General features: G+C 29.4%; 1 protein-coding gene across 2 annotated transcripts in view; it reads left to right on the top strand.

The window, feature by feature from the left end:
• mon2 (Mon2 homolog, regulator of endosome-to-Golgi trafficking) overlaps positions 1 to 17,251 on the top strand; it is a 28,285-nt gene that overhangs the window by 9,187 nt on the left and 1,847 nt on the right. For both annotated transcript variants that reach the window (XM_015518164.2, XM_015518163.2), the window contains exons 12-26: positions 2,233 to 2,592; positions 2,670 to 2,882; positions 3,202 to 3,377; positions 3,476 to 3,638; positions 5,270 to 5,516; positions 5,617 to 5,738; positions 5,811 to 6,005; positions 6,103 to 6,237; positions 10,845 to 11,290; positions 12,324 to 12,843; positions 12,905 to 13,042; positions 14,576 to 14,901; positions 15,002 to 15,234; positions 15,376 to 15,718; positions 16,261 to 16,340. In XM_015518164.2, the coding sequence (XP_015373650.2) occupies positions 2,233 to 2,592; positions 2,670 to 2,882; positions 3,202 to 3,377; positions 3,476 to 3,638; positions 5,270 to 5,516; positions 5,617 to 5,738; positions 5,811 to 6,005; positions 6,103 to 6,237; positions 10,845 to 11,290; positions 12,324 to 12,843; positions 12,905 to 13,042; positions 14,576 to 14,901; positions 15,002 to 15,234; positions 15,376 to 15,718; positions 16,261 to 16,340 (3,697 nt within the window). The remainder of the gene's footprint in view (positions 1 to 2,232; positions 2,593 to 2,669; positions 2,883 to 3,201; positions 3,378 to 3,475; positions 3,639 to 5,269; positions 5,517 to 5,616; positions 5,739 to 5,810; positions 6,006 to 6,102; positions 6,238 to 10,844; positions 11,291 to 12,323; positions 12,844 to 12,904; positions 13,043 to 14,575; positions 14,902 to 15,001; positions 15,235 to 15,375; positions 15,719 to 16,260; positions 16,341 to 17,251) is intronic.

The following is a 17,251-nucleotide window of genomic DNA, read 5'->3' as shown; positions in this document are numbered from 1 at the left end:
TAAACGGCCTCTATCGACATCTGGTACTGGAATCCGAACTTTTGAACCAATCTCAACTGCAAGAAGTTTTTTGTCTGATAGTTTTCTCATTTTATCAGCCTGAATTTCTAAATTTTTTATTGCATTTTTTTCGTAAGTTAAGAGCATTTTCTTGATTTGTTTTAATTTTTGTATTTAAATCTTCTAATTCAATAATATTTATAGTTTTAGCATTTGTAGTTGTTTCACTTTCTGTAATTGCTGTTAAATCTTATTCTGTTTTAATATTGTCTACGACTTCTTCAGGTAAATTTGACGTATTTCATCCAATTTTAATTTTACATCCAAATAATGCTTCATAGAGGGAGTAGTTTTGATACCTGAATGATAAGCTCTATTCTTTATTAAATAAATGAAATGGAGACCTTGACTCCATTGTGAAGTATTTTGTTCTTACATCCATGTAGTCATTATATTTTCTATGTCTTGGTTGGCACGTTCCACACTACCCTGGCTCTGGCTATGTCTGGGCTTGCCATATACTATTTTAAGTTCTGGCCAAAGATCTTTGAGGCTTGAAACAATTTGATTAGCAAATGCTCTACCATTATCTGATTGTAAAACACTAGGGGCTCCAATTAGTGAAAAAATATCAATGATATTATAAGCAACTAATTTAGCTTGTTTGAATTCTAAAGGTTTCAATTTGACAAATTTTGTCAGGTGGTCCTGATAGACCATTATAAATCGATATTTACCGGCAGGGTGCAATTGGAAATCAATAAGATCCACTTAGCATCGTGCATTAAATTCGTTAAAAACCATTGTCTCAACAACTATACCTTTTTTAATTCCATTTTGCTTTTGTTGGCAAGGTTCAAATAAGCTCAAAAATAATTCTATTACACTTTGAACTATATTTTTATACTTATTAGAAAGTTCTTTAATCATACGATTTCGTCCACTGTGGCCAATATAAGAGTGAGTATTTTTTAATGCATTATACAACTTGCTTTCACGAATATAATACAGGATATTTTCATTTTCGTTGACAGGAAAAATTAGTTTCTAGTTGTCTTGTACTACCAATATCATATCTAAATTAGAATTGAAGTTGTATTTTATTTAAGAACATTAATAATAGTTAATTATTGATTATTATCAAAATATTCTAAATCTCGAAAAATTTTGTAATGTTTAAAAAATTATATTTTAAACATATCACTCCAACTATAGTATAAAATAAATAAATTAACACTTGGGTATTTACTGACCTTTTTTGCAACTAAAAATCACGAGGATTTTTTTTGTTTTCAAACATCTCAGCATTAAAACTTCCTTTACCAACTCGTTGTATCATTTATCAGATAATAAAGTGTTATTTTTACCTATATTTGCCTTTCGTACATTTAATTCTGCATAAAACTGTTCCATTATGAAATATTGTATTATTATATAATATTATTAAACAATGATATTAATTTAATAATAACCTGTAGTTATATACTGAACACTTTACGCGTATACCTACATTATTAACTGTACTGCCGTACTGAAAATAATTTGAAATTTTGAAGACAAGATTAAATACCGAATAACCGACAATTGAAACGTATTACAGGCTAATATAACGAGAACGATTAATTCATTAACTATCGGTTATCTTTGTCAATATCTGTAGGTATTTCTAATCTAACCGAGAACATAGTATTATTAGTTATTATCTAATTATGATTGGGCATTATATATAAAAACTAGGAAATATGTGTATTATATAATTCGCCTGGTAATTTCAGTCATTTTAATAAATTTTATAAAATACCTAAGCATTATTTGTAATGATGGAATTACACATATTGCCGGTAACATATATATCTATGTATATTGTATATCCGTGGTTTAAATATCAAAATATATGATCACTATATATTTTATGTTATTTAATATATTTTATATTATATTTATATTACATATTATTATATTTTTATTAAGTTTTGAATACCACTAGCCACACCAGGTATTAAATAAAAAATTAAACTGACATTTTGAATTATATAGATTTGGTGTTTTTAACGGGTTATGAAGTACACAAGTATCAACTAGTATGTTATAAAATTATCAATAAAAAATAGTTATCAAATATATAAATATATTATGATGACTCTTTTTATTTGTAATCAGTGATTCTATTGGTTATATAATAGATAAGTATTAATTATGGATAAAATTAAAAAGTTGAAATATTTTTTGCAGCACCTTGTCTGGATATTGGGTTTGAAACCATCAACAGGCGGTAGTCTCAAAGCAGGAAATAGTACTGCCACATCAGTACCTAATAGACACTCAGCTGTCAACACTTCTTCCACTGCTACAGATAGTTCGGGAATTGGCTCATTGTCATCATCCTCTTCTTCAGTATCAACTACTTTGTCATCATCAAATGTTGCTGTCATAACTACAGCAGTCATGGCAGCTGACCTGCCTGTACTTTCAACGATGCTTAGTCGACTTTTTGAGTCCAGTCGATATCTGGATGATGTTGCTCTTCATCATCTAATAGATGCACTGTGCAAGCTTTCTCATGAAGCTATGGAATTGGCCTACTGCAATCGAGTAAACTTTAATCTTAACATGACATAGCAACTATGATTTATGTGTGTGCATTAATTAATTTCTGTGTATATCTACAGGAACCATCACTGTTCGCTGTTGCTAAACTTTTAGAAACTGGATTAGTTAATCTTTCACGTATAGATATACTGTGGAGACCTGTGACCAATCACTTATTGGATGTGTGTCAGCATCCACACATTAGAATGCGTGAATGGGGTGTTGAAGCTATAACATACCTGGTGAAAGCAGCTCTACAGTACAAATATCAGCCTCCACTGAAAGATAATCAAGTCAGTTTAGTATTGATGGTTTACCACTAAATTAGCTAAATTATCTCTCATTCATTGGTACATAAATTATGTTATGGAGATAAAAGGATAGACTTTATCACTATTTCATATTAAAACTTGGTGTATGAACTATGAAATTAATTACATTTCCCCCTTTTCTATATTATATTTTTGTTTGAAATTAGTGCAAATTATTTTTAAAAACAAATGTTTCTCTGTACCGATTACAATATTAAATTTAAAAAATAAAAAATAATGTCTTTACTATGCAGTTCATGTTGTTAAAATTAATATTGATTGATACACATTTTAATAATAGAAACTACAGACATTGTTGCTGAGCCCACTATCTCAATTGTCATTAAATATGAATAGTGATGTCAGGCAACGACAATTGGAATGTGTATTGCAAGTACTACACGGATCAGGACAGACATTGTCCCATGGTTGGCCATTAGTGTTAAACATAGTTGGTGCTGTATCAGACCGGCATGGGTAATATTTTGTTGTTAAAATATTGTACTATATATTTACAATTATTACAATGTATTGTTGTTTTTGTTAATTGTTATTAAACTGTATTGATTGTTTAGAGAGAACCTGATAAGGATAGCATTTCAGTGTTTGGAACTGATACTCACTGATTTTTTGCCTTTGATGCCATGTAAATGCTTACCTTTGTGCCTGGAAACCACAGCAAAATTTGGAATGCAAACACGTGATTTGAACATATCTTTGACAGCATTAGGATTAATGGTAATTATTATTTTTACTTTAAAAACCACATGTTAATTAGTTTTAAAATCACTGAGTATTTAAAATTATGTGTTGAGTTTTTCAAATAAAGTTTTAATGGGAATAAAGCCTTTAAAATAAGTTTTTAGACAATATTGAGTATTGATACTGAATGATAAAAAATCTTACATATTTTATGATGCTCACGTTTAGATAGGTACTAGAAAAAGGTATCTTAAGTTATTACACACTTTTCTTAAGGTCGCTTTCACGTCTGTTTGTCTGTAATCAAATCTTGCACGTTCGATTTGAGGCACTTTTTGACGATGAAAAATTCTGAAAATTGGTATAGCCCTTGGTCTTGGATGACAATACAATAATCCGGTGTCATTTTGGGACACGGACCTCCAGGTAGGCGATGACGGGTATGCAAAGTCATCTCCGAGGAAGTATCACGCGCTCGTATCACCGCCGCTGATCGTCGATTAAAAAATTAAAAATTAAAAATTAAAAAATTATTTTTATTAAATATAAGAAATTTGTTTCATAAATATTTTTTAAACGTTTAATAAAAAAATTTACTTTTAACTAAAAAGTAGAAAATAAAAAATAAAAATAAATTTTTTTTAAAACACTTCAAAAAAAACATTTAAAAAAATATATATTTAAAAAAATAATGAAAAATTTACTGATGAAAAATGTGAAAGTGTGTGGTGCTCTTACACTTGACATATACTCCTAGTCACTAAACAGGATTGAACAAAGAAGTGTATGTGAGACTTAAAATGTTTTGTATAATGCACCACACACTTTTAAATCAGTAAATTTTTCATTATTTTTTTTAAATATAATTTTTTTTAAATGTTTTTTTTAGAAAAGTTTTTAAAAAGTTTTAAAAAAAAATTAATTTAATTTAATTTTTTTATGTTAATATTTATATCTTCAAAGGTCAAATAAATAATAATATTACTAGTAACCCGCAGATTTCATTTCTATATAAATACGACATACATTACCATCCAATGTACTTACACAGTTGACGAGGAGAGGGGAAGGCACTTATTAGTTATTTGTTTTAGACTGATTAAGTCTTTCAGATAGTGTATATTATTATACATTTCATCCGGGTAGAGAGCACACTTTAAATACCTAATGATTAATGAATATTATTTATAAGATGTTTATTTTGTAAATTATTTAAGTAATTTGTAATTTAAATCACTGAGTTATTCAAGTACATATGTTACGGTAATTGTTAACATTTGGATAAAATCGATATTAGCCAGATAATCTTATTATTATGTCATATCTTAAATTAGTGATAGCAAGTTCAATTGAATCATACGGTATAAAATGGGTTATTTTTAAATTAAATTAAATTAGTATTTTTATTTAATCTCGCAATTATTATAAAATAGTCATTACGAACCAGTTATTGTGCAATTAAATATTCGATTTTAAATACAAATACTTTGAGAAAGTATTTTAAGTACTTTTTAACTAGCGCTATTAGTGTTAAAGTTCTTAGGTTTTGTGTGTATGGTAATGTAATTGTGCTTTAACATTTTAAATATATTTTTATGTTATATATTATATCAAAAACAACTCTTGAAATTTTTACCAAAATAATTGTTGTTCTTATGTATGCACAGTGGAACGTTGCTGATTATTTCAAAGATAATAAAGACAAGCTGCTCTGTAACAATAGTGGAGGTGATAGCAGTAAACAACTAGGAGCTGGTGGTGAAGCATTGACTGATAGCGGTAACACAATAGATTCAACAATATCGGGAATCACTGATCCACAAGAATTGGTATATCCCGATTTTCCAGGTGTCACTACACTAGCAGAAATGTCTGAGTTTGATAAGTTGTGGATGTGTTTGTTCACCAAGCTAGGTTAGTATACACACATGAAATATACAAATGCACTATAATAATTTATCCATTTGTGATATTAAATGAAAAATTATTCATGTTTTTTTGATGCGTGTTTCAGGTGAACTTTGTATAGATCCCAGGCCCGCTGTTAGGAAGTCGGCTGGTCAAACTTTGTTATCAACGATTTCGGCACATGCAAATTTGTTAACGCCATCATCGTGGAATGCTGTCCTGTGGCAGGTAATAAATTCAATTGGTTTTACATATTTTGTATATTTATTTATTATCTGTGATATATTATAATTGTTGTAGGTATTGTTTCCGTTGATGAATAAAGTACAAATACTCTGTGAGTCGGCCAGTGATTCTACGTGCAACACAGTTGCAGGTACCGATGGTACAGGTGTTAGCGGTGGTGGAAGTGGTGGAAGTGGATCGGCCGGTGGTGGTACAATTCTAATACACCATTCACGGAATACTGATCAAAAACAATGGGCAGAAACACAGGTTATATCAAATATTTGATTTTGATTTTCTGTAATCATTGCATATGTAATAACTGATTTCTTGTTTCTGTATATTCGGTATCATATTTCAAATAAAGGTATCTACATTGTATGGTCTGGCCCGAGTATTTAATGCAGAAAAATACTCGATGACAGTGGGCGGAGATTTTGTCAAGGCGTGGACGTTGCTGTTGGAGTACATGGAAAAAGCGGCTTTAAATAGAAATGTAGAGGTTGGTTTACCCACAATTGTTTTGTATTTAATACCCATCATAAATTATGACCTATCATATCAATAAATAATTAGAAATTCTTAATTACCTGTGAAGGATCTGTAGATGCGTATATAGTTATAATCAATAGTTTTTTTATAACGCTTAGAGAGATTTTTTCCAGGATCTATTAGAGTATGATAGACGTATGGTGACGTCACGGCTCATTATCATCAAATCCTAATAAGGCTCTTGATTCCAAACAACCTTTTTTTCATTTTATAATTTTAGTGAATACCTATATGATTTTAATCGGACTTAGAGCTGCCTAAATGATAAAATTAAAACAATATCGTATTATTTGTATGAGAATCGTATTGTTTGGAACCAGGCGCTCTAATCAATACGTGATTAAGTTATCTTGACGTCATTACTACCATGCTCTATTAGATAGAGAATCAAAAACTATTTCTGAAGTTATGATATGTGCTTGTTAAAAATATAATTTTCTTTAAGATTTAAGATTAATAATATTAAAAAAATTAATGTTTTGAATAAAAACATAAAACACAACTAACAAAATTTATCACTTAAATCACAATCAAATTCTGCTTACCGTCTGATTGTTTGAATATTAATAAGGTCTAGAGATTTTACTTCAGACAGACTATAAATCATTCAATTTTTGGCTGGCCCCGCTTCCCGTTCCTTTTAATTAGAATTTACCGCAGTCACTTGATAATTAATATCTTTTTTTTTTTAAATTGAATTGGGAATTTCGAAAAGGGCCCATCTCGAATTTTTACCAAAATAGATTTCAGAAAACTTAACGAATCACTTTTCCTATAAAATTTCACTTCAAGAATAATATATTACATGAGCTTAACATTAAATAATAGTCTGTAATTTAAAAAAAAAAACGGTTCAATAAAAACAAAATTAAAAAGACAATCAGTTTTTTTAAGTTTCTTAAAAAATTTTAATTTTCAGATATGAGCCCTTTTCGAAATTCCCGATTCAATTATTCCATAGGATAACGGTGAACAGAGCTTTTATTGCTATTAAATTGGTTGTGTTCCAGACTTTTCCAACTTAACTGTTTCTGTTTCCACAATGAATCAGATTTTATACATGATATTTTATCCCATCGTTTATGTATCTACATCTATACTTTATAAGCACTAAAGTTTTGGCTTCTTTTTTCCATCTTAAGTCACAAAATAAAACATTTATGATATGCATTAAATATTCAATATCTTTCAGTTTTAACTAAATTTTTTAATAAATGTTACATTATTATAAGTAATCGACAACTAGAAGAAAACAAGCGATTTATTACGAATTACAAACATACCATAATGAAAGGGTGGCGAACCTATGGTACGCGTTCCAGAAGTGGCACGCTGAATTTCAAAACTTAATAAAATATTTATTTAAAAAAAAAATTTATTTTAAAACTTTAGTATGAGAAATTTTAAGAAAAAATGTATAAGCCTGTAATAATAGGTAAGAAAATGTGTTTATAAATGTTATAATGAATAATATTTATGGTTTTTGTACTCTTATCGCTACGATAGAAGTACAAAGTACCCAACATTCGAATACGAAGTTTATTTTTAATTTCTCAATACCGCGACCGGTTGCGATAATAACAATTGCACATTTGTCAACCGTTTAAACAAACCTATAATTTAGTTACCCGTCTTGAACTTTGATTATTTGTTGTATATAACACTAGTATATTTTTATCAATTTGTCATTTTCAAAAAAAAAAAAAAAAAAATGATAAATGTTCTGAAGAATCAATGAGACGAAACTTTCAAGAATGGTGGACATTCAAATATGGTATTGAAAAATAATATAGCGTTAAGTGTACTGTGTTCATAAAATGGTGTTGTATGTCGAACTTTATGTGTCAAACGTCATTTTAAAACTATTCATAAAACACTTTTAACAAAATCTGCCGATGAACTAAAATGTTTTATTTCACGTGAAATATCAAATGGAAATACACAAAGTGATAAATTAATTAAATTTGTTAAAAAATCTGATAATTTAGTGTCTGCCAGTTTTGATGTTGCAAAGTCTTTTGCTATTCGGGGAAAACCGTTTAATGATGGAGATTTTATCAAAATGTCTTGGTTGATAACCTTTTTAACGACTATGATAATAAAGATGCAATTATACGACGTATTAAAGATTTAAATCAAAGTTTATTTTTTCCGTTAGCATCGATGAGAGTACAGATATAACATCGTCTGCATGTCTTTCAATAATTTCTCGTTTCTGTGTTAATGATGATGTTTGTGAAGAACTTATAAAATTAGAATCTATACCAGCTAAAACTACTGGTGAAAATGGTATTATACAAAAATGTCCACGGTAAAAATGTCCGAAAAAAATGTCCAAAATCAAAAATGTCCGCGGTGAAAATGTCCATGGTAAATTTTCCAAAATCGAAAAATTGATTGATCGTTATCCATTTCAAAAAAAACACCCTGTATGGTATATTTTCTATACTATGACTGTGAATACCTGAAGATATTTATAACTACCTACCTAATTTGTGATTAACATCAAATTGTAACGGTAATTACGATAAGATTATCGAGACAATTTTGTTACAACGTATTATACGTTGGTAACACTTAATTAATATTTTTTTTTTTTATATTATTATAGTCAATGTTGTAAATGCGCATTTAGTTCTACTATTATGTAGGTATACTGTGTATAATATTATATTTAACCTGTACATATTATTTTATCCTATTTTTGATTAAAATTAAAAAAAGTATGTGAGGAGTACACTAATAATGAAAAAAGTATTGACAACTTTTTAAAATGTTTATCACTGACATTTATAAATTTTAATTAGGTAATATTTGTGTAAATTAAATTATATTTTTTTTTTTGACAATTTTACCATGGACATTTTTGTTTTTGGACAATTTTACCCCGGACATTTTTACTGTGGACATTTTTTCCTCGGACATTTTTACCTAGATTCGGTGAAAATTGTATGTTCTTGAAGATATTAGATTAAATTTATCTAAAATTGTATCAGTAACTACCGATGGCGCCCCTTGATTGATTGGAAAAGGTCGTGGTTTTGTTAACCTTTTTTCAAAGAAAATTGGACATCCTTTAATTGAGTTTCGTTGTATTATTCGTCAGGAAGCGTTATGTGCTAAGAACGGATTAATTCAGTATGAAAATATTTTAAAGTTTGTAACAAAAATTGTAAACTTTATAAACTCCCGAGCATTAAATAAAAGGCAATTTAGTTTATTATTCTAAGATGTAAATTCTATTCATAAAAGACTCGTGATGTACAATAATGTTCGTTGGCTAAGTAGAGGCAACCTTTTAGAACGATTTGTAGAATTTTTACACGAAATCCTATTATTTTTGTTTGAAAACAAAAAAATTACATTGAATTAACAGATATAAATTGACTGTGTAATTTAATGTTTTTTACTGATTTTTGTTTGCATTTAAATGAACTCAATTTAAAATTACAAGGTACCGGAAAAAATTTAGATTTCACGTTTAGTTTAATAAAAAGCTTTGAAACAAAATTAAATATATTTATACGTGATATAGAAATTCATAAATTTAGATATTTTCAAAATTTAAACAAATTCCTGTGTGAAATTGAAATCCACAAGACTCCTAAATTAGTTGAAAATATAAATAATTTTTTAAGTATTATAATGGAAACAATTCAGCAATTCAATAATAGGTTTATAGATTTAAAAAGTTTGAACGTAATATTAAGTTTCTCAAATTCCCTGATACTTGCAACTTCGACGAATTAGATATAATTAGATGTAATACGTGGAAACAAAAATGTATTGATTTAATACATTTAATCGAAGAAAGTCTTCAAGAAAACGTAAAAAATGCAGATACTAAAATTCTTAAAGTCAGGAACTCACTTCCAAACACATTTAGTACATTAAAAAATGTGGCTCAATCTATCCTATCAATTTTTTCGTCAACTTATGCTCGTGAAAGTTTATTCTCCGTAGTGAATTTAATAAAAACGAAGCAAAGAAATATATTAATCGATGAAATTAGTGCTACTTGTGTTTCACTGAAAATTACCAACTATACTTCGGACATTAAAATGTTGTCCTTTAAAAAACAACGACAGAAATCACATTAATAAATTATATAAAAATTTACAAATCAATGTATACCTAATAAAATGTGTTTAATTATTGCATACTTTTTATTTTCATCTTACCTAGTAAGAACCATTTTTTTTTTTTTGGCACTCGAGCATATTTCAAAAAACTGGATTTGAAATTTGGCAGTTGACCCAAAAAAGGTTAGCCACCTATGCCATAGTGTAAATATTATGAAACATACAAAAGTAATAAATTAAACATAGTAGGTAACTATCTCATGGAACAAATAACATACAATATAGAAGCATTTTAAAGCGTAGCCATATGAATGATTTAAATGAATTAATTTACACTTTTACGTTTTAGTTTATCTCAATCATACTTATTTAGATTAACTTAAGACTAACCACCAATGAAGTAATGTGCAGGAGCTTATTTATTTTCGTAAAACCGTTTAGTTTATACTCGCTAATTGGTTGTATTTTGTTTTAGGTATCATTGGCAGGGTTGCGTTCGTTGCACGAACTCTTAATGGTGTATAGCAGCTCCAATAACGTTAGTGATGGTACAAATATGACGCCAAGTGATAAAAATACAGCGGCCATGGATCGGGCACATCGAGAAGAGGATTGGCAAAGTAAAAACAGAGTTAGTGGATCGACCACGTCTGCAGTGGTGGAAAATGAGATATGGACAACTACATGGACTGTGTGGATGCGAATCGCAACGGCCGCCACTGAAACGACCGTGGTCGAAAGCCCCATTAACCCACCTCAGACAACGACGACAAGTAGCGGCTCGTCAACAGCTGGGGCGGAGGACCGCCGTCGTCGCGAATATCCAATACAGCAGCATCATCAATCTCTACAACACAAGCAGAAATTTTTAACGGCCCTGTTGCAAATATTTCCATTAATATTCACACGCATTAAAAACAGGTTAGTTTCACTGAGTGTTATGGGATATTCTTATTTCGTTGTTTTATGCTGTGTTATTCTTAGATATTATTTTTTGTAATGAGAGAAAGTGAATGGGATTTTTGACTCAATAAAAAAAATCTCAAAGTATGCCATTCAACATTTTTGCTTTACAAGGAAAATCTATAAATCATAAATGTTTTGGTTAGTAAGTTACCGAAAATCGGTCAGAAATAAAAAATATGTATCTAGCCCAAAAACATATTCATGTCAAAAACTTTTTTTAGATTATAAATGAATCAATATAATATGTATATAGGTTTTACAGTAATATGTGTTCATTAATTTTATTTTGTGTCTGTTATTACAATGTTTAGCAGTAGGTAAAAATGTTTCAATCTCCAACTTGGGTAGTGGTATACAATTTTATTTTTTTGAGTACGGATCGAAAGAGTGAAGTAAAAAATTTAACTAAAGTATAAAAAATCGGGAATAATTAAAAACCATCAGTTTTTAACAAAACTTATTTAATTTTTAATTTTTATTGTAATTGAAAAATGAATAATAGTGAAAATCAAAATTTTACCAAATTATGTAACAGCAGTTTTTAGTCATAATTCATTTTTCAGTATCTCTAGCTTAATAAGATTTTTTAGAATTTTTCAATTAATTTTGATTAGATTTTCATATTCTGGTTGCCAAAAACTTGAAAATGTAATATCAAATTCCTCATTAATTATTTGTATAGTATATTTATTGCTTTAAAGTTAGAAGTTCAAATTTTGACTAATTCATGAAAATTTGTAAATTATTTTGCAGTGATTTATGAATCTCAGAGCAATTTTCATTTATTGAAAATATCTACATTTTCACAATCTTTTCTTAGAGAGTTTATAAGTTTGAATTTATTTATATATATGTATTTGTTGTTAAAATAAAAACAAAAATAAAAAAAATTACTTTTATCACTGGTTTGTTCTAAAAATAAGTGTATTAAAAAACAACCTTTATTGTACAAATTTTTTTCACCATTCTCTTAATATTGCATTTTAAGATTTACCGATCAAAATCTAAACGATCTTTTCCGAGTATTGGATGCGGCAGCCGCTGTTGACGGGTCAGCGGCTGTGGTCCTGTCTGATCACAACCATCAATACTATCACCATCAACAACAACTGCAACAACAGAACTACTATGGTGGTAGCTATAGTCAGCAACAGTTGACCCGATTACAAGATGAGATTTTACAGTGTCTGGAAACGTTGGAACGAGAAACATTGATTTTTGACGACGATGAATTTGGCGGTACATCAACATCTAATTCCGCTGGTAACGCGACGGCAAGTAGTGACATAGGTTACATAGATAAGAAAATCTCGATAATGTCGATGGAACAGCAACAACATCGACATGAGTTGGTCCAGAGATTTCTGTGTCCTCTGTTCGATCAACTGCTGAAATTCTGTCGCTTCGTGTGTCCTCCGCTACCACCTTCTACACCCAACACCGGTGGCGATAGACAGCAAATGACAAATGGTGCAGCGACGGTCGACCACTTCCATCACCATAATAAGGTACGTATTTATCTTTTATTTTATTATTTTTAATATAATTTATCATTCATGTTTAATACAGTTCGCTGCGGCGGTAGCGGTTGATTCAAATTATGTAGCGTTTGGTGAGAAAGCAGTGCTCATGATTGTCGATTTGTATGGGATGACAGCGGCTGAAACGTGCGTTGTGAAAGGCGAAATTCTGAGGCGAATCATTGAGGTAAATTGTAATTATAAAGTTAAACGGTGTGTGCGTAAGACATTGATTATTTGAATTGGTACTCTGTAAACATAATAGAAAACTGTAGTAATAATTTGGGTTTCTTATTGACAGTGTCGTATAGACTATAGAAATGTTTTAACAGAATGTTTACCGAATGTTTATATAAGTATATTCTATCCACCATTCAATTTTCAAAAATTTTCGACTTAAGTTGAACTTTTCATAGGCATATGCAATTTTTGATCATTATTAGTTTTTTTTAAATTAATATCAATAAAAATTTATTTGTTGGGTAGAAAAGCTTGAAAATTTAATACACGGTTCCTACCATATTGTTACAATAGCAGTTAAAAAATAAAATAAATTCATAGTCACAATTTTTTTATAAGCATTCAAAGTTGGAATTTTGACAAAATACGGAAAAATCATGAAAATTCGCAAATTATTTTAAGCAAGAAATTCATAAAAAAAAATTTTTTTTAAATCTAAGATTTGAAACTTTAATACAAGATTCCTTAAAAGTTTGTTAATCTATCACATACAAAATGTCCACCGGAAATTAAAATTAAATTTTTATGAGCATTTGAAATTTAAATTTTTTCAACATTTGATTTTCACTGGATTTCACATTTAGTGATTTTCTTATTTTGGTGTAACTCTAAAACAAATGACCGCAGATACTTGAAATTTTCACTGAATGTTTATATAGACATTTTATATATTTGATATAATTTTCAAAATATTTAGATTTATTTTAAGCTGTTTACTGACATTTTAATTTTTCAACTTTTTTGGTATTTTTTCTATAAATATCGATAAAAATTTATTTGTTGGGTAGAAATGCTTGAAAATGTAATATAAGACTTCTAACACATTGTAACAATAGCCGTTGAAAAATATAGACACGATTTTTTTTATAAGCATTTAAAGTTCAAATTTTGACTTAATACGTAAAAATTACGGCAATGTTCAAATTATCTTTGTTAGAAATTCATAAAAGTTATTCTTTTTAAATCTTAAGATTTGAAAATTTTTAATAATCTATAATATATCCTATACAGATAAACCGTTTCCGCTCAGAATCGTTTTATGTATACAATGATATAATATTATTGAATTCAAATTTAATTCCATCCATTACAGTAACCCACTTGTAACCTGCTGTACAGCAGAGCGATATCCACTTTCCCGCTTTTTTATCATTTGATTTACCTATATGTAATTTTAGTAGGCATATCTTAAATAATTAAAGAATAAAATATGCTAACAATTGTATTTAATTCTTTAAATATTTTACTTTAACTAAATCAAAATAATTACATTTTTTATTTAAGTAGATCTTAAATAAGATTTTCAATTTTTCAAACATACAATGAATTGATAAGTGCTGATTACTTATATACTGTATTTAACTTAAAACAATTAATTTACATATTTTAATTTCTGAATATATAATGTGAAGCGCTAATAAGTACATTTTTAAATTTAAACTTCCGAGGTTGATAATAGTTTTGCTCATTCCGAACGCAGGTATTTTCTGTTCCTCTGGCCGGCCGATACTCCTCCTACCCGTCGTCAGCTCCGGCATTCCATTACCATATGGACGCGACTCCCTTGTCGTCAGGAAGTACTCAACAGCAGCAACAGCAACATGTCCAGCAGCAGCAACAGCAGCACCTCATGTTAGTGCGACGGCGTCAACAACAGCAACAAAACACATGGAAACTACTGGTGGTCGGCCTAATGAACGTGCTTTCGGTGGGTGTGCCGTTGGCTCGAGACTGTGCTGGGGACGATTATATTTCTATCTGGTCACCACTTGGTTCTGTTCTGGAAGACATATTATTCCCGAAAAAGTTCGTTATTACACATTTATTGTTACGCATTTATGAAAAATGTGTTGTTTTGTTGTTCGTACCTAACTCGTTTGTTTTTGCTCTTTTATGATATGTACAGCTTGCCCCCAGCATCCTCGATGTTGAAAAGCAATAAATTGATGGACGACAACGACGAGAACGATTCCGTGATAATCGACTGTCAGCTGGTGGAATTCCTGAAAGACGAAATATTGTCACAGTCAACTAATGTTCCTCGAGAGTTCATCATGCGAGTGGTAGTGTTGCTAAACCGTGGCTCAGTATTGTCCACCACCACCGCATCGACATTGTCCAACTATCCGTATGGCGGAGGTACCTACGTGTTTTTGTTTAAAATAAATATAATATATACAAGTAGACGTTGTAATTCGACGATCTGTAAAAACGATTTCATTTGCGTGCTGCCCAATTAATAGTCTTGTTTTCTTGTACTTTAACCTGTATTTATCGTAGGATATGATTCGATGATGATGGTGGATTGCCGTGACGGAGGCGTCTCTGGTGGTGTTGCGGGGTCAGGTGTTGGCGGTTTCTCGCCACCATCCCTCTTGCGAGAACAGTTCGCCAAAGTTTGTTTTGAAACGCTGTTGCAGTTTTCATTGGTAGATGGCATATCATCGTCATCATCACCTCCCCCGACGGATACCGCGGCAAACAGCGGTGGTAACGATTCCAACGCGGACGCTGAACTGATTACTGGCAAACTTGCTGTTACGGCGCTGCTGCATAGATTCCAGGAAGTTGTTGAGAAATTCTGTCACGATCAAAGTTTGACCGGAAAGTGTCCATTACCCAGGTCGATATTAAATCTCCAATAAATACTGAACATTAATAGATTTAAATTACACTATATGTTTGTTCTTGTATGTGTTCTACCTTGACTTTAAAATCTATTTAAAATAACTCACTCAGTGGTCATTAATAATAATAATAAGGAATATACATGCACAAAAAATCCTAATAATATGCTTCTAAGTATACTGTAATATTTTTCAAAATATATAAGTACTTAAAATTTAATCCGAAACATTTTATTTAAAATTTTATAAAATGGCCGAAAAGAGTTTTTTCGTTGTCTTCATCGATAAATTCGTTATCTACCTAATTAAAGTGAGAAAAATAAATATATAATATTTTTATTTTTATTTGAACTTATTATACTAATGATCAAAAGTTGCCTCATCTAAAAATCTTGTATTGTAGACCAATAATCTACATTGTTATTTAATTTAATTTCTTAATATTATAATAATGCTTAAAATTGTATTTTAAAAGATACTAACAAGAAAAATTATATTTTTTAGTGCCAAAAATTATTAATATACTTTTTTTATGTAGGTATCGTATGTCGGAAATATCATTTGTTCTGAAAGCAATCGCTACACTCATTGTTTCATTGAAAAAAACTCCCGACAAAGGTAAGAAAAAAACATATTTTTAAGAGGACGCTACAACAGCTTGTGTTGTATCCGCCTTACAAGTTCGTAACATAGTAAACATTACGGTCGAAAGATCAGTTTAGTTTCGTTACTTTAAAATTTAGAGTGAATTGACCTCTTATTAAAAATTAAAATTAAAATATAATAAAAAGCCTATGTGAGATGCCCTATATAATAATCTTGCCTTTAATTTTTACAATAGGTCAGTTCATTCTAAATTTTAAACTAACTGAGTTAAACGTGATCTGCTGAGCGTAAAATTTTTTATGTTGAGCACTTGTACGACGGAGACCAATACATTTGGGTGTGGCCTCCTCTTAACGATTAAATAAATAAATAAAAATGTTATTTAAGACTGTACATTATGCGATATTATGACAATATGTAAATTATGACAATACAGTGTGATTTTTTAAGCATCTTCACGCTATTTTTAAACTTAACTTACACAAAAATTAAATTATAAATTTTTGGAGTTTTTAAATACATTTGAAGACTATATTTTTGAATAGGTACTTAAAATTTTTTGTACCACTAATGGCTGAAACTGTACTAACTTCTGTTTTTCAAATAGGAACTTCCCCTTTTCACTTTTTAATAATCAGCTGATAAATTTGTTTTTTAGGTTTTTTGATGTATCGTAATCAGAATTTTAATTAATAGTTTTCAAGTTATATAACTTTGTGTACTAATGATAATGTGTCTATGGTAATGGGTTAAGTAGATATGGAGGCTTAGATAATTTGAAAATGTTAGTGATTACTTATAACTCTATTGACTTATTAATATAAATAATTTCTAAAATTGATCTAAGTATAATGAATAAATAAATAAAATTAAAATAAGTATTTCTAATATTACATATAGTTTATATTTTTGTAAAATCATAT

The sequence above is a fragment of the Diuraphis noxia genome, unplaced genomic scaffold (assembly GCF_037042655.1).
Source record: "Diuraphis noxia isolate RWA-SAM2 unplaced genomic scaffold, SU_Dnox_SAM2 contig0001, whole genome shotgun sequence".
NCBI classification, from domain to species: Eukaryota; Metazoa; Arthropoda; class Insecta; order Hemiptera; family Aphididae; genus Diuraphis; species Diuraphis noxia.
Note: the sequence above shows the minus strand (reverse complement) of the source record. Positions and strands in the feature narration are given on the sequence as shown.